The sequence below is a fragment of the Micropterus salmoides genome, unplaced genomic scaffold (genome assembly GCF_014851395.1).
Source record: "Micropterus salmoides isolate LMB-PRFRI ecotype aquatic unplaced genomic scaffold, ASM1485139v1 Ms_hic_scaffold_22, whole genome shotgun sequence".
NCBI classification, from domain to species: domain Eukaryota; kingdom Metazoa; phylum Chordata; class Actinopteri; order Centrarchiformes; family Centrarchidae; genus Micropterus; species Micropterus salmoides.
In genome coordinates, this window is record NW_024041373.1 from 9,922,399 (window position 1) to 9,948,540 (window position 26,142).

The 26,142-nt window shown below is 41.2% G+C and overlaps 2 protein-coding genes across 7 annotated transcripts; one reads left to right on the forward strand and one right to left on the reverse strand.

Moving 5' to 3' along the window:
* Positions 1-3,412: 3,412 nt before the first annotated feature.
* Positions 3,413-5,727, reverse strand: gpatch11 (G patch domain containing 11). The gene is made up of 8 exons (XM_038736933.1): positions 5,560-5,727; positions 5,054-5,280; positions 4,928-4,969; positions 4,714-4,834; positions 4,516-4,606; positions 4,290-4,424; positions 3,977-4,058; positions 3,413-3,874 (listed from the first exon to the last, which is right to left on the reverse strand). The coding sequence occupies exons 1-8, from the start codon at positions 5,607-5,609 to the stop codon at positions 3,819-3,821; spliced, it is 804 nt and encodes a 267-aa protein (XP_038592861.1). The 5' UTR covers positions 5,610-5,727; the 3' UTR covers positions 3,413-3,818.
* Positions 5,728-5,899: 172 nt separating this feature from the next.
* heatr5b (HEAT repeat containing 5B) lies at positions 5,900-25,987 on the forward strand. 6 transcript variants are annotated; one of them, XM_038736922.1, is made up of 36 exons: positions 5,900-5,962; positions 6,429-6,631; positions 6,719-6,930; positions 7,328-7,436; positions 7,626-7,775; positions 8,924-9,095; positions 9,179-9,336; positions 9,427-9,721; positions 11,506-11,661; positions 11,924-12,174; positions 12,278-12,389; positions 12,495-12,647; positions 12,735-12,834; positions 13,003-13,112; positions 13,195-13,358; positions 13,578-13,753; positions 14,444-14,549; positions 14,648-14,838; positions 15,047-15,206; positions 15,837-16,026; positions 16,256-16,425; positions 16,514-16,661; positions 16,762-16,950; positions 17,228-17,479; positions 18,180-18,361; positions 18,451-18,519; positions 19,765-19,944; positions 20,044-20,284; positions 20,497-20,733; positions 21,006-21,133; positions 21,947-22,091; positions 22,314-22,586; positions 22,930-23,154; positions 23,280-23,431; positions 23,575-23,788; positions 24,858-25,987. In XM_038736922.1, the coding sequence occupies exons 2-36, from the start codon at positions 6,506-6,508 to the stop codon at positions 25,163-25,165; spliced, it is 6,204 nt and encodes a 2,067-aa protein (XP_038592850.1). In that variant the 5' UTR covers positions 5,900-5,962; positions 6,429-6,505; the 3' UTR covers positions 25,166-25,987. The 6 variants fall into 6 exon arrangements, with proteins under 6 accessions (XP_038592850.1, XP_038592851.1, XP_038592849.1 ...); XM_038736923.1 differs by having other exon boundaries at positions 5,917-5,962; positions 6,467-6,631; XM_038736921.1 differs by lacking the exon at positions 5,900-5,962 and having other exon boundaries at positions 6,076-6,631.
* Positions 25,988-26,142: the final 155 nt, after the last annotated feature.

Genomic DNA, 26,142 nt, shown 5'->3' on the forward strand with positions numbered 1-26,142 from the left:
CGAGGTGCTGTAAAAACACATCATTTGACGTAGTAGGCTATGGGACAGATGTTGCAAAAATACTTTTACAATAATTATTCCCGACTATAAACTAAATGCACATTGAATCAATTGGACATGTTGTCAATTGGACATGACATTTTAGAGTGGTCGGTCACTTCGAAAATTTAGAAAAAGGCAGAAAACCACTTTTTGTGAGAATTAAGCATAACAAATGAACGGCTGTGTGAACATTCTGCTCCCCACTCACCCTCACACCCTTACAATTCCCTGCTCAGAGGGAAAAAAACAGCTGTGTGGCAGCACCACGTCAGAAATGAGGTTGTAGCAAAAGTGCTCTTGAATGTTGCTTGAGTTTTCTGTTATTTTAAAAATAAATCAAAACTTTGTGCCGCAAATTGAGTGTTTATTTTACAATATAAATTCGTCTAATAATTACGCAAGATTTCAGAGTTTGAATGCCCCTAAAATCAGTTTGAGGGGCAAAAGAAATAGTTACCTCAAGTACTGATAGCCACTGTACTCTACATCCTCAACAGTTTTCTCATTCCCATCCAGAAGGTGCACAACAGACCATGTGTGTTTTCATCCAGTCTCAGATGAAGATTTTTTTTCTTACTGCACATTTTCTGTTAATATATGTCATAAAAAAACAGTAGCCTATTAAATTTGGGGATTTTATGTATTTAGTTCTTAAAACTTACAATTTAACTTTGAAAGAACAACTTAACTTCTCAGCTACTGAGAATGCAGGTAACCACATCAATGCGGTGAGGTAATAAAAACATTTTTGTATAAGAAATGAAAGTTCAAAACTTGACTGCAATGTAATTGGGAATTATAACCACAGACATCCAGCAGGGGACTCTCTCTCCCCACTAATATCACAGTGTGGTTGTGCGGTGTTGAAATCTGGTCAAAATGCACTTTGCTCATATGATCAACTTAGTACTGAGTGTTGACTAACTCTTAAGTGTTGTGTTCTATAAAAACGGCACCTAGTTCATGGCTTGGGGGAGCTTGCCATTACCTTTATTTGGACAAATTCCTTTTCACTCAATCAACACTATTATGTTAATGTTGTCGGTGTGCTTATCAGTTTTCAACATGTTAACATGCTGTTTTGTTGTCTGAAGATGTACAAAAGTTATGTTTTTTCTGTCATTTCTGTTGAAGTCAGGATGTAGCGTACATCATAGCACAGAGACAGCACTGGTGAAAATTACAAATGACCTTCTAATGGTAACGAAAGTTTATTTATATCACACCTTTCACAGACACCAGTCACAAAGTGCTTCACAGATGAAGTGTCCACAATGTCCAAATACCTCAAGCTTATTGGGAGACTATTCTAAAGCTTGGGAGCTTCCAAATGGAAAGCACAATCTCCCTGAGTTTTAAAAGTTGTCCAAGGTACACTTAGAAAACCATGTGTAGTGGACCTAAGAGCTCAGCTCATGGTGTGGGGGAGCAGAAAGTCCATGATATATTGTGGACATTTAGGACTCTATATTTGAGCACCAGAAGTTTAAAATGAATTGTAAAATTAACAGGAAGCCAGTGCAGAGAGGTTAAAGTATGAATAACATGTGACCATCTGTTGGAACGTGAGAGCAGCATTTTGAAGAAAGATTTATTATGGTAGATAAAAGCATCTCCAATACATTTCTTGACACAACAGACATACAGTAACTTTGTCTGTAAGAGTCCTAATGTGAGAATCGAAATTCACGGACTGGTCAAAATTCACACCAAGATTACTGTGACGCTCCTCATGCTGTTTGGAGGTTGTCTTGCCAACCTCAGCGGGCAATTGTGCTCACCTGGGCCCATGGGCAATAAAATTATAATATATATAGAATAATATTCAGTTCAGTCTTTTCCGTCCTGCAGGTTACATCCATGCTGTGCCATCTTCTTTACGCTCAATATATTATACTTGTTTTAACTGAGTACCTTGTGTGGGCTCCCTCTTTGTCACATTCACTAAGCCAGTTTGTGACAATTATACAGACTAGACCAAGACGATGAGGATAAGGCACCAGGATTCTGCCTGATCGTTGAGTGAAAGTTATCAGGAGCAACAATCGACTTACGTTTTATCTGCATTTAACTGTAAAATGATGTGCCATCCAGTCCCTTACTGCATTTGAACAGTTATTCAGTTAAGAAAGATTATGAGACTCTTCAGGTTTAAATGAAAAATATAATTGGATGTCATCAACATGCAAATGATAGGAGCTGTTGCTAAAACTACTGATAATCTGAAGTAGTGGCAGCAAGTCTGATTCCCTGGGGGACACTACATGGTAGAGCACCAGTGTCTGACACAAGTTTATCTACTGACTGACATCCACTGCAGACACAGAGATCCAATAAAACCAAAACTGAACAATCTCCAGCATCTGCAGCCATTAAAATATCATTTGAGACAAGGAGAGTTGTTTCAGTGTACAAAAGCCAAATTAAAATGTATCAAACACCCTGTGCCGTTCCGAATTGGACTCAAACTGTTGGTCTACCAACTCAAATACAACTTTTTACATATTTTTTAAACTTACTTTATACATACAAGTAGCATATCAGCCATCTTTGCAATTGTGAAACCACATGACATGATTTCAATAAAAAAAATCTACATATTGTTTTTCAATTTAAACATTTTCAGAAATTTGTTGTACAAAAATGCATTTAGTGGTGATAAACTGAAACCTATTCTGTCCTCAACAAAGGGCTTAACATGCTCCATCACCACAAAACCATACCTTGTTGTTTAGAATTAGTGCATGAAAGCCGATGCTTGGATCTCCTAAATGACAATCTGCAAGGTCATGAATAATCTCATCTGGGACTTGAATATTTATGAGCCTCCATCTTGCCCTCTTAATGTTCCTCTGCAAAGTATCAGATTTTCACCTTAGATATTTAAAGGGTTGCAAGGGGAGGGAAAAAGAAAATGAATATATGAATCAATGATGATCATTATAAATCATCTCACTTATTTAATCAAGTCAGCTTAACTCAGGCCTCATAGGTTCAATGTACTCAGTCCACTTGGTCCAAACCATCAAGTTTGAAAAAATTCCACCAACTTCATAATTACTTTTTTAATAAATTTTTCACAATTTTGTGCATTTATTTAATTTCTTATTTTCATCTATAATTTAGCCTCTTCACTTAAAGATAAATGTCTTATGGATCTATGATACAATATTTTGAATTAGCTTTTCTCTCCTAATTTCGTTTTGTTCTTCTTGTACATTTTTTCTTTGCTTTGTGTATGTACCCCTGATATGGACACGTTTTGTACAGTATAAAGTTCTCTAAAATCAAATAAAATGTCAAAAAGCTGTAGTAGTTTACTGTTAATCACACTTCTGTCTTATTTGTGTCTCATTAAATCAGTCATACACACAGTACTGTCCAACTTTATATCATGTTTCAGCACTTCAGAGACACAACTGAAAGAAATACAATTTTAGGTAACAGTAATGTAATCAGTGGTAACACCATAAGATATTGAAATAATAAAAATAATTTCTCACCCATATATACTCACAACTGAGCACAACATACAGATTAGAGAGTTAGGGAGTATGACATTTTACATTTTGTTAACTAAAAGCAATGTATTGTAATATAAGTAGCGAAAATAAAACAATAGATTAGATAACAAGTTATAATTCTGAAAAAAAATTATCAAAAGGTATGGAAGGTATGCAATTGCTCTTGAAACATGTCTCAAAAATCTTTTCAAAATATAAATATTAAAAGGTGTCCTTTCTTACTGCTTGTTTTTGGAAACTTATTCTATAAATTCATTCGTGGTCTGCTGCTGTATCCCCGGGACAGTTAGAGCACAAGTCCTCTTCATCTGTTTAAAAAAAACCCAAAAAATTATATAGATATATATAGTAAATAGGCAAAGGCTAAAAAAACAACAATAAAACTACAACCATGCTGTCACCACTCTTACCGTTATAAGTAGTCCCACACCATATGCAGTAAAAATGGATTCCTCTCAAATAGGATGTCATAATTTGCAGTTTGTCAAAGGACTGTAACAGAGTAACATTTCAAAAAAACTTTTGAAAACAACAAGACAAATTTATCACAGCAAATGCCAGTATATTAAGTAAATATTATACACATGCAGAATGTGCCAGTTATGTCAGCAACAAGTATACATACTTTAAGCATACATTTATTTGACAACAAAACTGATTTGGACTCATATATTAGGATTACATATTATATCACTGAATTATCAAGGTAAATTAAATACTAACCGTTAATTCCACAATCTCCTCCTTCCCTTCCTCCTCCTCCTCCTCCTCCTCCTCCTCCTCCTCCTCAAGACCATCTTCCTCATCATCAGTCTCTGCTTTAGGCCAGTACCAGTCTTCCCTGGGGACAGTGATGCCCTGAAAACACAATTCAGCCAAATAATTCCTAAAACAGCATTATTACTGCGATGTACTGATGAGCCTGTGCTATAGCTATAATTCTCACAACCTTCTGACTGTCAAGCTGCTCACAGGCTCTCTGACTCCTTCTGAGATCTCCTTCAATCTTTCGCTCCTCTCTCTCTGTCCTTACTCTTGACCTGGAATGAAAGGGCACAAGACGACACACACAAACACAGAATATGAAACATTTGTATTTAGGAATTGACAAAGAGGCATAGTGCATCTCATATACAGCAAACTTCACCTAAAATCTTCCAGAGATTTTGTCTCATTCTGTTGTTTGGCTCGTACTTTCTGCCGATAATGTTCAAGTTCCTCCTCAGCTTTTCTTTTCTTCACCTCCTCCATTCCAATGCCACCTCTGTCTGATATAGCAGCAAACAAAGATTGCACATTAATTCTACAAGCCATCCGTTGGATTGCCAAATACATTTAAATTTTTAAAATGTACTGCCTACCAGTTTTGATATTTAGAGGAATTGGATCAACCCTCCCTGCCCCTGAAGAGGTAACAGAGATGTACATTAATACAGGCAACAAATGCAAAACAGAAAACAAGATAAATCAGTAAAGAAGAAACTTGCCTTTCTTCCCAAGGCCTTGGCCAGCTTTGTAACCCATTTTCTGCAGAAGTGCAAATCCCTTGTTCTCGTTGCTAATGGAGTTTTGTAAAGCTGCTTCTCTACTTTCTTTCTCCTGCTCCTTGAAAGTCTTCTGGCGGTTCCTGATGTTCGTCTCCTTTTGCTGTGTCTCCTTTTTCATAGCTTCTTTTACCCGCCTCACCATGCTGACACCTGGTTTCACATCTTGTCTGACAAACAGAAGAACATAGAGAACGTTACTGGAATAAGACAATAACAATAAGCAGTGATAGCAATGACTGTAAAGTCCCACTTCTGTATTTTCACAACTTAAATTTCTGAAAATCCCATAATTAACTTTAATTTTATAGCACTGACACCACAGGGCAATAAGTTAACATACACCATGGTTCCCAATGTAAAAATATCACTAAAGTTACCCTGAGGTTTCAATACGAAAACCTATTTTAGGCTATTTCACAATAACAGTAGAAACACAAAACGCTTACATTTTAGTGAGAAATGCATCGGACATATAATCCTCTTCCTCATCAGACATTACAGCCGCGCAAAAGACAAAATAAATGTTGAAAAGACCCGCTACTGCCTGAATTAATTACCCGGTTGACCGTTTGTATTTTCTTCACTGATGTTTAGTTCGTTCAAAGAGATATTCCGAGTAGCAACAAGGTGCGCGATTAGTATACAGTTCCGATGCTTCTGACAAATTATTTAAAATAAGGTATGTATTTACTTCGAGTGCACAGAGACAGAGAAAAGGGGAATGTGAAACAATTATTGTCAATTATGTTTTTTGTTTAGCATATTATTTCCTTGGTTTCACATCGGGCACACTTTAATGCGACACCTCCAACACTTGTCGTCATTCATCCTGGGGTTATCGGAACACAGGTAGGATGAACCATTTGGTTAAATATATCCCTCAGTTTCAGGACGGTGTTGTCGCTTAGGTGTTTATAAACAGCTTGGTGCTTTAAAATATGACGATAGATAGATACCGCACAGTTTAGGTGAGAGTGTGTAACCCGAGTTTAGCTTGTTCCGTGTAGGAACCAACGTTAGCTAGCTTAGGCTGCTAACCAGCTCGCCTATCAACAGCTGGAGGCAGACAGCTGTCAACACGGGACAGCAAAGTGTGAACGCTACACGGCCTTGACATTTTACTTTGCTAACGTTACATTTTATACGATGATTACGCACCTAAAGCAATTACCGCTGCTATAATTTAAAGTACGTGTGTCTCTTGCACAAACCTAACGTTATTTAAGTCATTACAAGGGCGATAAGTTACATGTCCACATATCTTTCTCAAGTGCTCTTACAATTATTTCTTGTTGATAATCTGATTGGATGAAAGGGCTACTACAAAGTGCACCCCCTGATATAACATTGCAGAGGCGAGGGCGTTCAGCACTGTGTTAAAAGGTCCTCGCCATGGAGCTGGCTCACAGTCTGCTGCTCAATGAAGATGCCTTGGCCCAGATCACTGAAGCAAAGAGGCCTGTCTTTGTCTTCGAATGGCTCCGCTTCTTGGATAAAGTGCTTGTGGCAGCAAATAGGGTGACTATTCAGATTCTGGCATTGTTTTCACCAGAAGTGGGTTTTTATTAGAATCAGTTTGTGACTGTAGTGTGTTTGAATTGGCAGGTGGATGTGAAGGAGAAGCAGAAGAAGCTGGTGGAACAGCTGACAGGACTGATCAGCAGTGCCCCTGGCCCACCAACAAGAAAACTGCTGGCCAAAAACCTTGCTACTCTCTACAGCATCGGCGACACCTTCACTGTTTTCCAGACTCTGGATAAATGTAACGAGATCATCAAAAGCAAGGATGACACACCTGCTTACTTGCCAACAAAACTGTAAGATCCTGTTTAATTTCAGCAGTGTGTATTTTCGTTGGCTATGTTTTGAATACAGTCATTTTAATACATATTTGCATTAAGATATAACCTGTTCAGTAGTGTTTTCAGTGGTTCAGGGACTTGCTGTAGGCCCATCTTCAAGAGTATTAGCAGTTAAGCCAAATGTTAATCTGCAGAATACCATTTCATATTTAAAAGGAGGGGGGGGGGGGTTACATGTAAATAAGCAGATATTATGTTCTGTTTCTTGCTAAAAGCCAGTCTGAATGTTTTCAAGAGGAGACTTATGTGAGGAGTTCTTATCTGGTCATTACACTGCATTGTTAGTTAAATAATTTAAAGTGAACTATTATGTATACTTTAATTTTAATGCATACAATAACTTTTCTTGCAGTGCTGCAGTGGCATGTGTTGGAGCTTTTTATGAGAAGATGGGCAGGATGCTGGGAAGCTCCTTTCCAGACACCATAAATAATCTTTTGAAGGCACTAAAGAGTGCAGAGGTATGGCTTTTAAAGTACAAAATTGTGAAATGGAATGCAGTTTTCTCTTGTCTTATAGCCAGAATGTAGTAAGTCAAATTGTATATAATATAGGAACTGCAATGGATAACTAAAGAGATATATTACTCAGAATTAGATTTTACATTTATTTTAATCCTCCTGGTTTCACCTTTATCTTTGTTACTCTAGTCCCAAGGCAGAGGAGAAATCCTTCTCAGCCTGCAGAAGGTGCTCAGTGGACTGGGTGGAGCTGCAGCTTCGTGTCACAGAGATATCTACAAGAATGCCCGCTCTCTACTCACTGACAGGTCCATGGCTGTACGCTGTGCGGTAGCAAAGGTTGGTCTCAGAAAAATGTCTAATATAGCTGTGAAGGAATTTACAAAAGTATATTAGATTTAGTGGGTGTGGTCAAACAAAAGGAAACATTATTATTATGTCCCATCCTCCTGAATATTTGTGAAGGTCCCTGATACTGAACTGATACTCCCATAGTGTAATGTTCAAGCCTTTTCTCCCATTTCTTTTCTTAATCTCTTTTTTTGGGAATCATCCATTATTCTAGACTTAACGTCCTGCTCCTGTCTCAAAGATAAAGTGACAAGATGATTTCTTGTGATCATTGTTGATGCAACAATTTGATTTCTTTTCACTGTAGGAGATAAGTGAAGCAAAGGCATATCAGTAGGAGCACTTTCCACCATCAGAAAAACAAATACCACTGATGCACATGTTTTTGCTTTGTCATTTATGTTGACTGAACTGTTGCACAAGTCTCCTCCCTATTGTGAAAGACAATTTTCTGTTGACGTGACAAGTATACTATAATTGGTACAAGTTTTGTGGCCAATTGCAACGAGATGTATAAACCAAGCATTCATATAATATAGATTTATTGAAGCCTGGCCGGGTAGACTGAGCACAGAGTGAGAACACAGTGTAGTAACAAACCCAATCTGGAGGATGCATCCTGATGGGGAGTATTTATCCTTCCTAGACCTACAGAGAGTCACTATGTGTCCAAATAAGGTTACTGTTCACCCATCTATACATGTGTGAAGATTCTATTTGATATTGATATACCTAAGTTAACCGAGGCCACAGTGTGTTATTCTAGTTACATGCAATGCTTTCTAAAGAGAGTCAGTCAGTCTGTTTGCCTGAAACAATATAAAGATGATCTTGACCTTGGGTTACCAGTGAGATGGATCACAGTTCGGCCTTATCAAGGCAGCTGTGTCAGTCAACTAAACACAATGAAAGAAAAGACGGTTTTAGTCATTGTACTGGAGAGTCACAAGCTGTCACCTTTGGCTTATTTTAGCACAGCTAATTACCCTATTGTGATAATACCCTTAAAGAAAGGAAAAATCCTTCACAACATTGTTTGTGTGCATTATTGTCTGTAACAAAGGAGTTGTTTCCTTTATATGCATAATCTAGATGCTAGTAACAAGACTCCATGTTTATTGTTCTTGCTTAATCAGTGCCTGTTGGAGCTGCAGAATGAGGCAGTATTCATGTGGACCACAGAACTGGAGAACGTGGCAACGTTGTGTTACAAAGCCTTGGAAGGATCTAACTATGGTGTTCGGGTAGCAGTGGCCAAACTGCTGGGGACAGTCATGGCCACTGCCCTGATACCCAAACAAGCAGCTGGTAGGCTAAAGAGTTGATTTGTGTAGTTTATTTTACTAGCTCACCGCTTTTGATCTTCATGATCTCAATGCTTTTTTCCTCAGTGATGCGTCAGAATGTGAAGCGGGCCACTCTGGAGGAGGTGCTGGAGCTGATGGCCACAGGCTTTCTGCGTGGTGGATCTGGCTTCCTGAAGAGCGGAGGGGAGATGTTGAAGGGGGGAGGCTCTGTCAGCAGGGAGGTGCGGGTGGGCGTCACACAGGTGAGGTGAATTCTCAAACTTTGTGCTGGCTTAGACTCTTGGTATCTGATTCAACCACTTCACACATGATCTTGCCTCCATCTTCCTCAGGCCTATGTTGTGTTTGTGACTACACTTGGCGGTCAGTGGCTGGAGCGCAACTTTGCCACATTCCTGTCCCACGTTCTGGACCTAGTGTCTCACCCACGGGCCACGCAGACACATGTTGAGGCTGTGTACTCACGCCGCTGTGTGTCCTTCATGCTACGCGCCACCCTGGGGGGCTTACTTGGAGAGAAAGCGCAAATTGCAGCCGGCAAAGAAATCTGCCAAGCCATCAGCAAGCAAATGAGGGCTGTGGGTAAGGAGGATGGGGGGGAAATATCACGGTTCAGAGCATTACAGAGTAAGTACTCATCCATTATTATCACTTTTAATTCACCCTTCGCTCAGTTTCTAAAATTCTTGCATGGTTGGCGCTTGTATTGTACACAGATGGTTTCTGTCTTTAGTTGTGTGTGGAGTTGGCTTTCCCTATTTCTGCTTTCCTTCTTGCTTTCTGCCTTTGCTTCTTTTGGATCCCTCTGCTCTTTCTTTACGTTTCTTTTTCACCACATGCGGCATCATAGTTTCAGTAACGATATCCACTGCTGAATTCAGCATCTGAGTTACTCATGCTTGCATTATTGCATAGCCTCCATGGCTGTTTGCCTGTGAATTTACATTCTGTTATTGCATTACAATCCCTAAGGAGCAGATAACATAACTTTCTGACTGTTGACATCTAGCTTACACTAGCAGAAAAACTGCATGTGCCACTAAATTCACTGACACATAGTAGGAACAAGCCATTTCCCCCCACAGCAACAAGACATCATTTTTACAAGTTTGTCCATTGTTAGCTTTATTGATTTCAGTTCCTCCAAATTTCCATTTTTTTCTGCTTTACAACACATCAATCATTTTTATAATCACCTTTATGTAATTCAAAAAGGATGATTCTTACTCTGATTTGCTTTGCAACCTTCAAACTGATGGAGACTATGTTAAACATACATTATTTTGTTCATATTGATGTTAAAACCGAATTTGAAAAAGATGTTGAATGTTGGTGTCTCTCTAAGATGTGGTCCTGGGCTCCTCACTATACTTTCTGCTTGTAGCTTTTCCAACCAACTGGATCTGTGAGACTTCTTGAAATTAGACTTTGTGAAATATCTATGCTAAAAGTAACTTGGACAAAATCCTAAATTGTATGGAACATGACTGCCACAGTAGTTTTGAATCTCTTCCTGAAGTCATTTAAGTGACTTTTTTATTCATCTGTCTAGACTGTTGCCTTTTTAGAGCTCTGAGGATTAAAGTTCATCAGATTGGGTTTATTAGCTATTTACCTGAATCAAAACATCTCTGCTTGAATTCAGAAAAAGTTTTTTAGTGTTTTTTTCTCTCTCTCATTTGTCCTCAACTAGGGCTGAATGATTTTGAAAAATAACTTAACTAATTATTTTGACTGATATTGCAATTGTGTTATGATTTGCCGTACGAAGGAGAATGATCATATATACATCATTATTCTAATTTTCACTGAAAAACATATTTAAATGAATTATGGTGTGAGTTTTGCCGTGATCTGTACTAAATAGAAATGTTTTCTTAAGTCTGTAGAATATGATGTGTAGGACAGGACATCCTCCTGCAGTTTGAAAAAAGCAGTAGGCCAAATTGTGATGTTCTATGATCCGAACCTTAATCATTATTTTCTCTATTCTGCCTTTTTTGTATGAAGAAAAATCCTCAGAGCTCTGTGGCATATAGCAGCATGCTCCTCAGGTTTTAGAAAGATTTTAGCGTTCAAGTGACAAAATTTTTCAGATTGATGATGTGTGACAACAATGCATTGACTAATGTGACCAGCCAGTTAGGTTCTTACAGTGTGTTTTTATGTAATATGTCAGAGGATTATAATTAACTTTGTAAATCTGACAATTCAAAGCCTTGTTTTGAGAAACATCTCAATCTAAGTTGCAGCTCAGTGCAGGTTACCTTATCCATCAAGGATTCATTCTGAATTTGTAACGTAGTTTTATTTCTAAGGATTTTTGGTCTTGTTCATCTCTCACATTTTTGCGTCTTATGCTGACAAACCCTTCTTGTTTGTTTCTCTTGCTCTGCCACATGTTTTTCCAGAGGCAGTTGTGAATGACATCAGTGGCGAGAACAAGGCAGGGGCAGCGGATGTCTCTGCCAGTCAACATGTCATGGTGTGTGCCCTGAAAGAGCTGGGCAGTCTAGTTCAGAGCTTGAGTGCCACGGCTTCACCACTCATCCAGGAGCCTTCTATAGGTGGGAATATGAAATGGGAAACTTAACTACTTATTGGCCAGCATCTTCTCTAACTTTGGTGATGTGTTTTAATATTTGAATTTGCATAAGGCAGAATATTAACTGCTAACAGCAAATCTTACATCCACTTCTTTTATGTACTGAAATACATAATGTGCTCACTGTTTATATTTACTCTTATTGTGAATCAAATAAGCTGAAATATATAATCAGATGGAACAAATTTAGATTAATACAACTTATTCCATGTCCTCTTCCCTAGGACTTCTTGAAACTGTGACATCGGTCCTGCTGCACCCAAGCATGGCAGCTCGTTTGGCAGCTGCGTGGTCCTTGCGCTGTGTTGCCGTGGCGCTGCCCTATCAGTTGACCCCACTGCTGGACCGCTGTGCAGAGAGAATCAACAACCTGAAGAGTTCGCCTGAGGCTGTGAGCGGCTACAGCTTTGCGATTGCTGCTCTGCTGGGAGGCGTGCACCAGTGTCCACTGGGTATTCCCCACTCCAAGGGCAAGGTGTGTCGCCTCAGAATGTAATCTTATTGGTTCCTTCTTTTTTATAACTGTTGTTGATTCCCCTCTATAAATTTAAAGATTGAAATGTGTTTCTTTTTTGTAGTTGGTGGTGAGTATAGCTGAAGACCTCCTGCGGACAGCTGCTCAGAATAGTCGACTGTCCCTGCAGCGCACACAGGCTGGATGGCTGCTGCTCGGTGCCCTCATGACTCTAGGTGAGTCTCCCAGACTCTTTCTTAAATCTTTGCTTTGATTTGTCAACAATGCTGTCATACTCTCACTCACTGACAACATCGCCACCACTTTCTCTTTGTGCCTAGGTCCTTCCCTTGTGCGCTATCACCTTCCCAAGATGCTGCTGCTGTGGAGGAACGTGTTTCCTCGCTCCCAGAAGGAGCTGGAGGCAGAAAAGGCCAGAGGAGACTCTTTCACCTGGCAGGTCACCCTGGAGGGCCGAGCAGGAGCGCTGTGTGGTAAAGAATCACACTGTATACCTGCACATGCTCTGTAATGTTAGCACACACAATTCTGACCAAAACTCCTGTTTCTTTCCTCTGTAGCCATGCGTAGCTTTGTGGCCCACTGTCCCGAGCTACTTACAGAGGATGTGATCCGCAGACTGATGACTCCGATTGAATGTGCCATGACCATGATGTCTCAGTGAGTGTGATGATTTTAAGTATGATTGTCTTTTGACGATAAAAGACAGATTTCAGGATTTTTGTACACACAGTTCATTTATTTTCTCATGTGTTTCTCAACTTTTTTCCTGCATTGTTTTCAGATCATATATCTAATGATTGCAATGTCTTGCGCTCCTTTTGTCAGTGTCCCCGCCATCATTAAGGTTCATGGTGCTCACCTGAAAGCAAGTGCAGCGATGGTGAGGCTCAGGTTGTACGACATCCTGGCTCTTTTGCCTCCCAAGACCTATGAAGGTAGCGCACTTCTGCATTTTGTTTCACAGATGTAAAGAACACTTATGGAAGATGTTTTAAAAGTAGTAATCTTCTTGTGTAGGCAGCTTCAATGCCCTCCTGAGGGAGCTGGTGGCAGAGTTCACTTTGACCGACAACTCGGCCAACACTACCACCTCCTTGCTGCGCTCTCTCTGTCACTATGACGACAGTGTTCTCATGGGTTCCTGGCTACAGGAGACTGACCACAAGTCCATAGAGGATCAGGTATGTAATACCATCAATGATATGTACAATCAAAAATATAATAATAGAAAAGAATAAATGTAGATCTGTGTGCGGTTGTTTTCTATAAAGCATATGTGGAAAGAGATTCTCATTATCGTTTGTAAATTGGTTGACAATAACTATCTGTACTTAACATTATCTATTATTATCTGATGTCTTGTTCACTGCTGATGCCACTGTGTGATCGTTCCTAAACAGCTGCAGCCCAATAGTGCGTCTGGCAGCGGTGCTCTGGAACATGATCCCTCGTCAATCTACCTGCGTATCCCTGTAGGCGAGGCCATCCCAGGGCCTCTCCCATTGGGTGTTTCAGTCATCGACGCTTCGGTGGCTCTGTTCGGTGTGGTTTTCCCCCATGTCTCCTTCAAACACAGGTGAGAAGTTCAGTTGTTGCTGTGGGAATTTTGAAAAGTAGTTTTAATATTTGCAACTTGTGATAGACCATTTAATCGTTCACATATTAATACTTAATTAACATATTAATTTGAGTGATATCTGACGTTTTGAGATTATTGGCAATGACCAATTCCTGCACTCATGAGACCAATAAACAAAAATGTCTGCGGACATTTGTCAGTGTGGCTGCTGTAGAACGACGTTAGCGCTCCCCCTTGTGAGTTTTGGGAAGGTGGTGAAGAAGTTAGTTTGGAGCCTTAAATTTCTTCAGTCACCATCGTCTTTTCTAAATGTTAAGATGTTTCTCCCATCCTAAAGGACTGCAAATCTAATCTAAGACCATTACTGGCTAGTGTTTAATATATGTTGTTATACTGTAGAGAGTAATGCAGTTAAATGGCGTCACTTCTGACAAACTGTACCCCACTCTCCCTTAAACACCCGTCACATTCTGAAATCTACAGCATAACCCAATGTAGTTTTCTGTTTCATTCATTAATAAAAATTCCATCTAAAACAACACGTTACTGACTAAGATTGCCATGTATATTAGATTGTACTCTGCATGGAGTATTTTGCCTTCTCTTATATTTCTGTGATGTATTTACAGTTTAATAACTGTTTGTGACATGTGCTTGTCTGAGTACCTGACTTCATATATGATTCAGGCTGCAGATGCTAGACCACTTTGCAGAGTGTATAAAGCAGGCTAAAGGAGTTCGACAGCAGGCAGTCCAACTGAACATCTTTACTGCAGTGCTCAGTGCTCTCAAGGTGAGCGAACTTGCTTCATATCCTTTCAACACAGTACTCATTCTTCATTTTTCAGATAGTTAGAAATAATGTATCTCATCCTTCCTTCCTGCCTGAAGGGTTTGGCTGAGAACAAGAGTACTCTGGGTCCTGAGGAAGTGCGTAAGTCCGCCCTGGCCCTGGTGATGGGAGCGTTGGACAATCCCAACCCCATCCTGCGCTGTGCTGCCGGAGAGGCCCTGGGCAGGATGGCTCAGGTGGTGGGAGAGGCTACCTTCATCGCCAGAATGGCACAGACCAGCTTTGACAAGTAAGCTCTTTATATCTATGTGCTGTTATTCTTTTGTCTCCTCATTCTGCTATTTCTCCCGTTAAGATCAAGGGAGACTCTGTCTTTATTGTAGGTCAAAGATTTTCTCGGGAACATAAAAGTTTCATTCTTCGATTGTCTTCATAATCTATCTGGCTTGCCTTACTATGTCTTTAACCATGTGATCCATATCTCCCTTTCTTACCAGACTGAAGTCGGCTCGTGATGTAGTGTCAAGGACTGGCCATTCACTGGCTCTCGGCTGTCTTCATAGATATGTTGGAGGAATTGGTTCAGGCCAGCACTTGAAGACCAGTGTCAGCATTCTATTGGCTCTGGCACAGGATGGGTCCTCTCACGAGGTTCAGGTACAGGAATTGATTTTAAAATTCAGTGATAGCTGAATGAGAATAGGAGAGTTAGAGTCGTCTCAGCTGTAGTTTAATGGATTGCAGTCAGGACAACTCAAGGAGAGCACACCTCTCTGCCCTTCCACACGCCTACGTGGAAAGCCATAAGGCAGGAAGAGCACCTCCCTGCCCATCCATGTGCAGACATGGAAAGCCCGAGACAGAGAGCAGAAGCAAAGACCCCCCAGGGTACAGAACAGAGCAGGCATCAGAATAATCATGATTAATCACATGAAGCCTGAAAGGAGGAGCTGGGATGGCAGCGGCTTACAAGCTGCTTACAGAGGAAGCAGCAAGGGCAGGCAGGCTATAGCAGCTTAAATTGGTGCCTTGAATCGAATTTCCCAATGAATGCTAAGATACGAACCAGCTGAGCTGTCAGCTGATGTGGCTGGCTTTAAGATGGATGCTATCAGCTGATGTGTTGGGATTGTGAGCTGAGCTTGACTTCATTACCTGCCTGAACTTAAATGCTATATTTGATTTCTTGTGTATTTCATTTCAAAAACACCAAGCCTTTTTTTCATCATTTGTGTTTTACACGTTACTAATTCAGATATTCGCATACCCATCTGTTGTTTTTTCCAGACATGGGCTCTGCACTCTTTGGCTCTGATTGTGGATTCTAGTGGTCCCATGTACAGAGGCTACGTGGAGCCTACACTATCCCTGGTGCTCACCCTGCTCCTCACAGTTCCCCCGTCTCACACAGAGGTGCACCAGTGTTTGGGCCGCTGCCTGGGAGCTCTCATCACAACTGTGGGACCAGAATTACAGGGTAACTGGCAGAAAAACAATCACAAACCTCCTTGCATTATTGTGACACTCTCGTTTTTGACTTTCTTTAAAAAGCCCTGTAAATGTAATATATCCTCTCCGGCCAGCAGTCATCGATTTTAACCCATGACAGGTTACTGTAGCAGACTGGCAAACTGAATCCCCAAGTGATTAAAAAATGCTGGGTTTTTTTTGTCTCTTGTTCATATTTGTGTCATTGGGTTTGCTAGGAAATGGAGCCACTATCTCCACCATCCGCTCGTCCTGCCTGGTTGGTTGTGCCATAATGCAGGACCACTCTGACTCCCTTGTGCAGGCAGCTGCCATCTCATGTTTGCAGCAGCTGCACATGTTCGCTCCACGCCATGTCAACCTGTCCAGCCTGGTGCCCTGTCTCTGTGTAAGACATAATTAGTTTCAGACTACATGTATGGTGGTTATAGTCTGTCTCAATCTTAATGTCCTACTGTACTATGGGATCCCTGCAGGTGCATCTATGCAGCTCTCACCTGTTGCTGCGTCGTGCTGCTGTGGCCTGCCTGAGACAGCTCGCTCAGAGAGAGGCTGCAGAGGTCTGCGAGTATGCCATGAGCTTGGCGAAGAGAGCAGGAGACAGCAAAGACAACACTACTATCAGTGAGTACACATCCTGAACCTGACAAGAGCATTCTGTTTATTCAGTATACCTCAGTAAGACACTGTGATTTTGACTGTGTTGACTTTGTTCCTGGGTTAGATTTGAACATCACAGAGACCGGTCTGGAGGGCGTTCTGTTTGGCATGCTGGATCGGGAGACCGACAGGAAGCTGTGTTCTGATATCCATGACACACTGGGCCACATGCTCTCGTCTCTTGCTGTGGAAAAGCTTTCTCATTGGCTGAAACTCTGCAAGGATGTCCTGGCAGCGACGACAGGTAAATCAGGTAAAAAAAAAAAAAAAGACACTTTACCATTTTCTGTCTGGGAGCAGAAAACAAAGTAAGTATCACACAGCAGTCAAGTCAGGTGTATTTCTATAGCCCAATATGAGTTTAAATGTTTTGTGAGCTTGACAGGCTCAGCAAAGGATAATTCATGTTCATTCATAGTATCAGACATACCTGTGTAGTGAAGCACAAACACCGAAGTGGGCAATACTTGACGTGGTGGACTAAATCCTCTCTTGTAAATCCTCATGATTGTGTCTCTCTCCTCTTTCAGATGTAGGAGGACCTGTTGTTTTCGAGGTGGAAAAGGATGAGGAAGATTCAGAGAAAAAAGACGAGATGGACGATGACACCATGTTCACAGGCCTGGGCGACGATGACAAGTCCAAGCCCTCTGTGGCGCCGCGCTGGGTGACGCGAGTGTTTGCCGCGGACTGCTTGTGCCGCATCATCCTGCTGTGCGAGAATGACAAAGCGCACTTTGACCTGGCAGCAGCTCGCTCTGCTCAAGCCAAGAATCCCAAAGGTACCATTGACCATGCTGCCAGAACAGAGTAGTTCAGGGTTCACTTCAAGGATTTGTGATTGATTTATGCCACCTGTGATCTCTTGGTTGTACTTTAAATAGAATTTTAAGGCCAAACACCAGTATTCAAACTATTGTTTCCATAGAATCTAAGGAACAGGTTGGTTGCTGGAAAATTAAATGTAAATTGGAGTTTGTTTTTTGGTTTATATATCTTTTTACGACCTCCCAGACAGATTAAACTCCTCCGTAATAAGGTAAGCATTCAACAAGCTAGACATTAATAGCACAGAAGCAGCTAAGCCAAAATTAGTGACTAAGATTGAGTGGATGGTTGGTCTGCATGTTGGTGTTTCCAACTAATCCCTTGAAAGGTGCACTTCAGCTAAGACTCAATTAAATCCCAGCCTCATGGTCAATATTCAGTTTCTTTAAAATTCATTAACAAAAGCAAACAGACCTTGGAGAACGCAACAATTGTACCTTCCTGCTGACGTGCAAACCATCATCCAAGGATCACTAAAGCAAATATTAAACAACAACGGGCAAATATTGAAATTAGGAGCAATCTGTTATAAATGTCATTTTCTGATTGATTTATGTGGCTGCTCACTGAGGGTGAGATACAATGATTATACATGCTTTTATTTTAAACCTCACACAAGCCTTGTTGTTTTTCCTTCTGTCTCTATTCACCCAGGAGATCAGTTGGTCCTCCATTTGTCTGACCTCATCCGCATGGCCTTTATGGCGGCCACAGACCACAGTAACCAGCTAAGGATGGCTGGCCTGCAGGCTCTGGAGGACATCATTAAAAAGTTTGCATCCGTACCAGAGCCTGAGTTCCCGGGGCATGTTATCCTGGAACAATATCAGGCCAATGTGAGTCAAAAACACCAAAGTGAATGGTGACACAGCCAATGTGAAACAAATTGAAGAAGTTAATTTGTACAAATCATGTATGCATTTAGGTCGGAGCTGCCCTCAGACCTGCATTTTCACCTGATACGCCATCTGACATAACAGCTAAGGCATGCCAGGTAAGACACCTTGCTTTGTTTACTAACGTTTAGAAGAAAAATTTTACCAGCTCTATTTGTGCACTGCAGAAATGCAGAGATGCTATTAGCACCTAGCAGCACCTCTCTTTACTGTAACTTTCTACTGAACAGCTCTTACATATATTTATATATTTTGATGATGTTACAGCCTTTTGTAGCAGTGCTACTGCAATAGCAGTTAATTAACGCTACACAGTGAGTCATCATCCCCTAAGAACCTGGCAGTGTCATATTTTCTGCCTTAATGCTCTTTGACTCTTTGACTGATGTGAAGAATAAATGACAGTGGAAATAACTAACATGCCTTTCAGCAGTATTCTTAAAAAAACCTTTTCTCTTTGACATTTCCCTCTGCGTCTCTGGGCTTTTGCCCGGTGAGATTATTTCTCTTCTTTCTGAAGGCAGACCGCTTGATATCAGGGTTTGTCTTTTCTAACTAGAATGATTAACTTAGTACAACCTAGAAAACAAAATAAAAATCCGTAATACCAAGGTATTCAAAAGCAAGTATAGAGGGTATGCGCATGACGTCACCGAACACAGACAAGCAGTAGTGTTAGCTTGAATCAGCTAAATCACAAACAACACATCTAAAATGGGAAAGAGCTGGATCATTGGTTCTTTGGTAAGCAGGAAGGATCACTGTCGAGTCTGACTGCCTTTAATTTGAGCAAATAATCACTTGTTTCACACCCAGTTTGCTAAACACAGCCACGGTAACAGATGTTTTGCCACTCAGTCCAGCGTGTTCCGGAAGAGGAAGAGACATCAACGCATACCCTCTATACATAATTTTAAAAAAAGCATTTAATGTATACCTGTGGAACTGCAGGATTCATGACATAACCTTCAGAGACATGTGACTACATTTTCAATAAGCAGGTAACAGGTAGGTGTTCTGCTAGGTACTTGTGAATCAAAACAGAGTGCTCCTCAAAGAAAGCCTTCTTCTGCCCTTGGCTGCCTGACACTAATAGCAGTTCTCCTCAGAGTAATGTGATCTTATAAATGTCTGCTCCACTTGTACAGCCCTAATACGTCACTGCTGTTTATTAATAAATGTTCTTTGACTGTCCCACCCCCTTTTAATGGTTAATTAACCTTGAATGCTCATGTAATGTAGGTTTTACATTTTTCTCAAGCGAGAAGTAATTGCTAAAAGGCAGTAGGTGCTGATCAGTTAGTTTTACCATATATTACCATGACCCCTCTATGTGACTATAGGTGTGCAGCACGTGGATTGGTAGTGGCGTAGTGAGTGACCTCAATGACCTGCGGCGAGTCCACAACCTGCTTGTGTCATCGCTGGACAAGGTGCAGGCTGGGAAGGGCTCATCCAGTCAGCTGTACAGTGAGAGTGCCACCACAATGGAGAAACTAGCTGTGCTAAAGGCCTGGGCTGAGGTGAGACTGAAGGCGCTGATCAAAGCCCTGCCCTGTATTTGTTATACTACTAAAATATACATAATAAATCTGACTAAACACGCTGGCTTTCTTCCTCAGGTGTATGTGGTGGCGATGAAAATCAAGAAAGAGGCTGAGTCTAAGCCTGCCAAACCAGTCCGAAGTGGAGACGACGACGAGGATGAGGACGATCTGGCCGCCAACGTGCTTCCACCTGACAGCCTCATCATTTTGGTGCAGCCAGAGCTGCCCTCGCTGAGCCGCCTTTGGCTGGCCATGCTGCGAGACTATGCTCTGCTTACTCTGCCTGCAGAATTTTCCAGTCAGCTGCCCCCTGACGGTACAAGACAGATATTTGCCTACCAAATGTAGAATATAATCTAAAAATGTTTTATTACCAATGGGACATTTTCTACTTTTACTGTTTCATTTGATGCCTGGTCAAATCTCTTGACATGCATGGACACTTGTGTTTGTAAACAATTGAAATCACATTTTCAAGTAATATGGTGCAAACCAAGTCCTTTCTCATTATTCTGCATATGTTTTCAGGTGGAGCATTTTATACTCCAGAGACTATAGACACAGCAAGGCTCCACTATCGCAGTTCGTGGGCCCCTGTCCTACATGCTGTGGCCCTGTGGCTGAGCAGCACTGGGTTTGGAGTTGGTGAAGACAAAATAGAGGTTGCCTCAGCTCCCTCCAAGGCTCCTGCCCTCACTCAAGGAGCCTCCTTCAGCACAAATACCTGTGAGGAGTCAGTCGAAGACAGGATGCATCTCATGTTGGGTAAAGAGACATCATTTGTGGTATACAGAATGAATGTTGTTGTCGTTTCAAGAAAACCAGTAGTGATGTATCAGGATTTTTTTGGTAGTATACAGAGGGAATGTGTGATTTTTCTAAAAACCTGAACTAAAAAGGAGCAAGGTGCAACACTTTTTCTTAGCGACTTGACCTTACAGCCATGGATCCACCTCGCGTCTGCCAACAGTGGTGTTTGCTGAAAGAGAGAATAGCACGAACACACCCTAAGTACACTTTTGTATTCTGTCTCTCAGGTGTCAGTATAGAGTTTCTATGCTTCCCCCGGCCTGAGGAGCCCATTGAGCATGTGATGTCCTGCCTGCAGGCCCTGTTCACTCTGCTAGAATCTCCACGTGCAAAGACTCATATCGCAGAGGACCAGGTAAAGACACAAGTTAGAGTGCTCAGAGAGCGCTGGTAGGCTTTGTTGATTGCAGATCTACTTGTGGATTTTATACATTGCCTCTGTTATTTACACCTTTACACTATGCGGTAGTTATTCTACGGTCTAGTTCAAGTGATATATTTACCAGTGACTGATCACCACCTTAGTGCAAATATCTGGTAAATACGACAGGGTCACGTGATATTTACTGACTTTACAAGGTGGCAAGGGTCACTCTCTCCAGTGCTCCATTAAACAATTCACTGCCTCACAATGGATAATGGGATACTTAGGGCTTCAAAGGATAAGTGGATTGTGTTTTTCGAATTCAGGAAAAAGATGGTTGTCTTTCTCGGGCGGCATTTGACGGAGCCTTTAAATTGGGGCAGGTCTTTGCCGAGCCTATGACACATTCACTCCGGAAGTGTGGACTTCAGAGGATCCCGCCCCTTAAATTGGGACACAACAAGTGTCTCTCTGCTGCTGACAGACCACATACTATGTTTGTTTGCAAGATAGATCATTCTCACCTTTAGCATATTTTATATATTGATGAAGATTTTCTGTCCTTTGAATAGCTAAACAGTAAACATACAGTATGGAAGTTTCTTGAAAATGTCTTTACTGGAATTGAAACTTCCTTTTGAGAAACTGTATAAAACACGCCCATTTACTACTCTGATAAAACAACTGCTTGTGGACCTGTTGGCAGGGAGCCAGACCAAATGACGTGTCAGTCATTATGAATAGCAAAATTCACATTTCTAGTGTTTAACAGAGGCATTGCTGTAAATGTTCTTTCTGTTGTAGCTGTTGGCAGTGGAGCTCCTGAACGTGCTCCACAGGCTGCTGCTGACCCGGGATCCTCCTGCTGTACAGCTCCAGGTCACTGCTGTCGTACAGGAGACCATCAGGGCTGCACAGGACCATCTGCAGCGACAGAGGACCAGCAAGGGTCAGGAACTAACACATTCTACAGGCTCAGCCTTGTTTGCATTACAGTGCACATGAAACACTGTTATATTCTCATAACTCACAGTGTTGATTCGCTTCATAAAAATACAAATTAACAAAAGAGTGTTAATATCAATATTGAGGCAGCTAAGATATTCATGATAAAGTTGTTTCAATTATGTAGCTGTTTCAAAAATCTAGGCCATCATGTTCTTTGGCTTAGGCAAAGAGGAAGAAGGCGAGAAGGACTCTCAGCCCAGCCTGGGGGAAGGAGGAGACACAGGGGAGCTCGTCCCTGGCAGGTCTCTGGTGTTTGCAGCCATGGAGCTGCTCGTGTTCATCCTGGTCCGCCACTTACCACAGCTTAATACACGTGTGAAGGAGTCACCGAGCCATGTGCCACTCAAGCCTCAGCGACTGCCCGAACAAAGTGCACGCCTGGTGGCGCACACAGTTTCCATCCTGGCAGAGCTGCCCTCCCTCTGCTCTCCTGCTGGTGAGGCCCGAGGCAAACTGCAACACACACACACACACGATGCAAAACATGAAAAAAGACAAATCTGTACAGTCACCATACACACTGATAGCATGTCGCTGTTCCAACATGGATATTTATAACTATTGGTTGTTCAGGTTTGTGTAAGCTAATGATAAATTAAACTCTCTGACAAGGCTGTTTCTGCTGTGTTTCTTTGTGCCTTTCAGTGGTACTATAATATATGTGTGTATATATATATATATATATATGCATTTGTGTGAGATTTAAAATATAAATATTACTGGCATAGCAATGTGGTGATCATGTGTGAAAATTCTTAGTTTTCCTTTCACCTTTACAGGAAGCATGACAATTCTACCTACGGTGCTGTTCCTAATCACGGGGGTGCTGAGGGAAACTGCAGTGAAGACTGCTGACAACTCGGTGCCTGTGCCCGTGTCAGCTGCCCTGCAGGGCATCAAGACCATCATCACCTCCCCACTGGCCCGGGTGGAGAGCATGCAGACACAGTGGACCGGCCTCGTGAGGAGCAGCCTGGCATCTGTACTCGAGCACTCTCAGCCAGGTAAGTAAATACACACATGCACGCATGTTTGATGGGACCACTGGCCAAGCTGTGGTGGGGACGAGAAATAAGTATGATATCATTATTCATTGACAGTGTACGTCCTTGTTTTTGTATTTTTGTAGATGAGTGTAGACCTGACATGGACGAGGTCAGTATGTTGACAGCGATCACACTCTTCCTGTTGTCTGCCAGCAATGAACTTATAGGAGTAACTGTCCTGCAGAAGGGCTGCATGGACCGCTTCCGAAATGCCCTCAACTCTAGTGATCCCTGGGTAAGCACCTATGTATACAAGCACAGTTTGAAGTATGAGAATCTCAAACCGGGCAAATTTTTAATGCCCGATCAAAAGGTGTATCAGACATTCCAGACGGGTGGGGCCAGGTTTAGTGAGTTATTTCATTCTTCTTGCCACAGGTTCAGGCCCGGTGTTACCAGCTGCTGTTGTCAGTTTTTCAGCACTCCAGCCGTGCCCTGTCTACTCCATACATCCACGCTCTGGCTCCGCTCATGGTGGAGAAGCTGAAGGCAGTGGAGCGCAGTCGGCCAGGGACTGCTGCCGAGCTGCAGGCTGTGCAGGAGGGAATCAGGGTCCTGGAGAATCTGGTCGGCATGGGTGAAGAGCAGAACCGTAAGTATGCCTGTGCCTAATGGACTAAAGTGCCGTATTTGCTCCATTAAAGTGTTTAGCTCCATTAAAGGAGGTCTCTTAAAGTATTTAGCTCAGTGCTTTTGGATGTGTGCTGTCAAAGATCAGAGCAACAGAGCACTAAATGCTAAATTTAGAATCCCTGCACTGGTTTACTGTCAGTTTCACTATTGATTTCAACATTATGCTACATTATACTGTATATTCTATATTATTTATTCAAATTTATCAATGTAATATTTTGTCTCCTCAATTATCTTGTTCCTGTATCTTTAGTGAAGCAAACTGCACTGCTTCCTATAAAAAAGTTGATTGATTTCATGTCTTAGTCATGTTATACTGTGTGGTATTATAGTTTATTCTGTGTTTGGCATTCAAACTGTTTTTTAAAGGGTTATTTGTGATGCAGCTTGTGTTATGCATCACATATTGGTGGTGTTCATTTATGTTTTGATTTATTGTATTTTGGGCTGCCAATTTTTTTTCATTACCAGTTGAACTGCTGATTATTTTCTTGAAGAGTCATTAGGTTTATAAAATGTCAGTAAACATTAAAAAAATATCCATCACAGTTTTGCAGAGTATATAATGACGTCTTCAATCTTGTTTTGTGCAATCAAAAATATTCAGTGCTGTGATGTTAGACAAAGAAAAGCAGCAAATTGTCACATTAGAGAAACTGACACCAGAGGATGTTTGGTCATTTTTCTTGAAAAATTAGTCAAACCATAATTCAATTATCAAAGTTGTTGCTCCTTAAATTTCTACATCAAGTAATTGATTATTTGTTGCTGCTCTTATTATACTTATTATGTGTAATTGATGATTAACCTGGGTTGTTTGGAGATCTGAGTTTCTATTCAGTCCTGTTTTGTCAGAATTGTGCGCTCATCTTGGATTTTATGACCCGTTATTAGTTCCAGTTTCTTTCAGTATCGCTCCAGTGCACATGCCAGTTTACTTGTTAAATCTGGCACATATAAATAAATAATAGTTTTCTGTTAGTAATGATCTTTTTTTTAACGTCTCAATGTTTGTATGTGTTTAATAGGGGTGCAGTTGCTGGCTCTTCTTGTACCAACTCTTGTCTCCTACCTTTTGGATGAAAATGCTATCTCTTCTGCGCCCCAAGTCTCCAAAGGCCTTCATGATTTTGCCCTTCAGAACTTAATGCGGATTGGACCCCTCTATCCAGCTGCCTTCAAGATAGTAATTGGTGCAGCACCTGAGCTTAAAATCCGTCTGGAATCTGCTATACGGGCCAACCAGGCCAGCAGCAAAGCCAAAGCTGCAGCCAGGCAAGCTCAGCCGACCGTGCAAGCAGCACCAACCATCAAACTCAAGACAAGCTTCTTCTGAACTCTCCAAACATGCACTGTACACTCTCACGGACTAATTTAATATAGTTTTTATTCTGTCAACAGTACCACATGTGATGTTTGTATCAGTGTATTTATTTATTCTACATCTCACCTTTTGTTTTTGATGTATGAGAACTCTTCTTGAAGTCAAGAAGAAAATTATGTAAATATCATTTAAAAAGCATTTGAATGTTCACTTTAAAAAGGCTCACTTTAAAAGCTGTAGGAACATTTTGATTATGTGAATGTATTATTTCCGGATTTGACCCGCATTTATAAAGGAAGACGATTTACATTTTAATTTTTCAGTCGAATGTTTTTTTTTCCTGATCTTGTCATTTTTCTGTGGTCATCATCCCTCACTATCCACAAGTTGATGCCTACTGTGCCATTTTTCTCATTTTGCTTCAGGATGAGCATGGCACTTGTATTTCCTACTTTAGATTCCAATCATGTTTGTTTGTTTAATGGAGCTGATTTAGTATATGGCCTTAGGGTCTGCTGATTGTTACTGATGATTGTCCTACTACGTGTTATTAAACATAACTGAGAAATTACTTTTGATCATTACTTTGAGCCCGGAAGGCAGTTAATTGGTCTCCTGATAAATGGGTTAATACTATACCATTGTATGTGCTGCATATCATAAAGATGTTGTATTTCTTTTAATAGATTTTTGATCCATGTGTGTCTATGTGTTATAGCAACATGAATAGGTGAGCATCAGCTGCCATCGTAAATTGGCAGGTTTGTTGAAATAGCCCTATGTGATATTCCAGCCCCATTTATTTGAAATGTGAATAAAGTTGCTTTGACCTTACTGCGCCTGTAGTTTTAGCCGATGGTTGAACCCAGTTTGGGGAATAAAAACTGGTACTTGCGCTATGCGGATGTTCCTCTGATAAACAAGGAGAGTGTGTTCGTCCTTCCGGGGAGTCTGGGTACACAAATCAAGTGCCCCCAGCAAACATGGTG

Excerpts from the sequence above, each read along its gene's own strand:
- heatr5b (XM_038736922.1), top strand. The coding sequence starts at position 6,506 with ATGGAGCTGGCTCACAGTCTGCTGCTCAATGAAGATGCCTTGGCCCAG. Across the intron at positions 11,662-11,923 it reads CATCCAGGAGCCTTCTATAG|GACTTCTTGAAACTGTGACA; the intron begins GTGGGAATATGA and ends CCTCTTCCCTAG. Across the intron at positions 13,113-13,194 it reads GCCTCCCAAGACCTATGAAG|GCAGCTTCAATGCCCTCCTG; the intron begins GTAGCGCACTTC and ends CTTCTTGTGTAG.
- gpatch11 (XM_038736933.1), bottom strand. The coding sequence starts at position 5,609 with ATGTCTGATGAGGAAGAGGATTATATGTCCGATGCATTTCTCACTAAA. Across the intron at positions 5,281-5,559 it reads GATGCATTTCTCACTAAAAT|ACAAGATGTGAAACCAGGTG; the intron begins GTAAGCGTTTTG and ends TCTGTTTGTCAG. Across the intron at positions 4,425-4,515 it reads AGCAGCTTGACAGTCAGAAG|GGCATCACTGTCCCCAGGGA; the intron begins GTTGTGAGAATT and ends TTGTGTTTTCAG.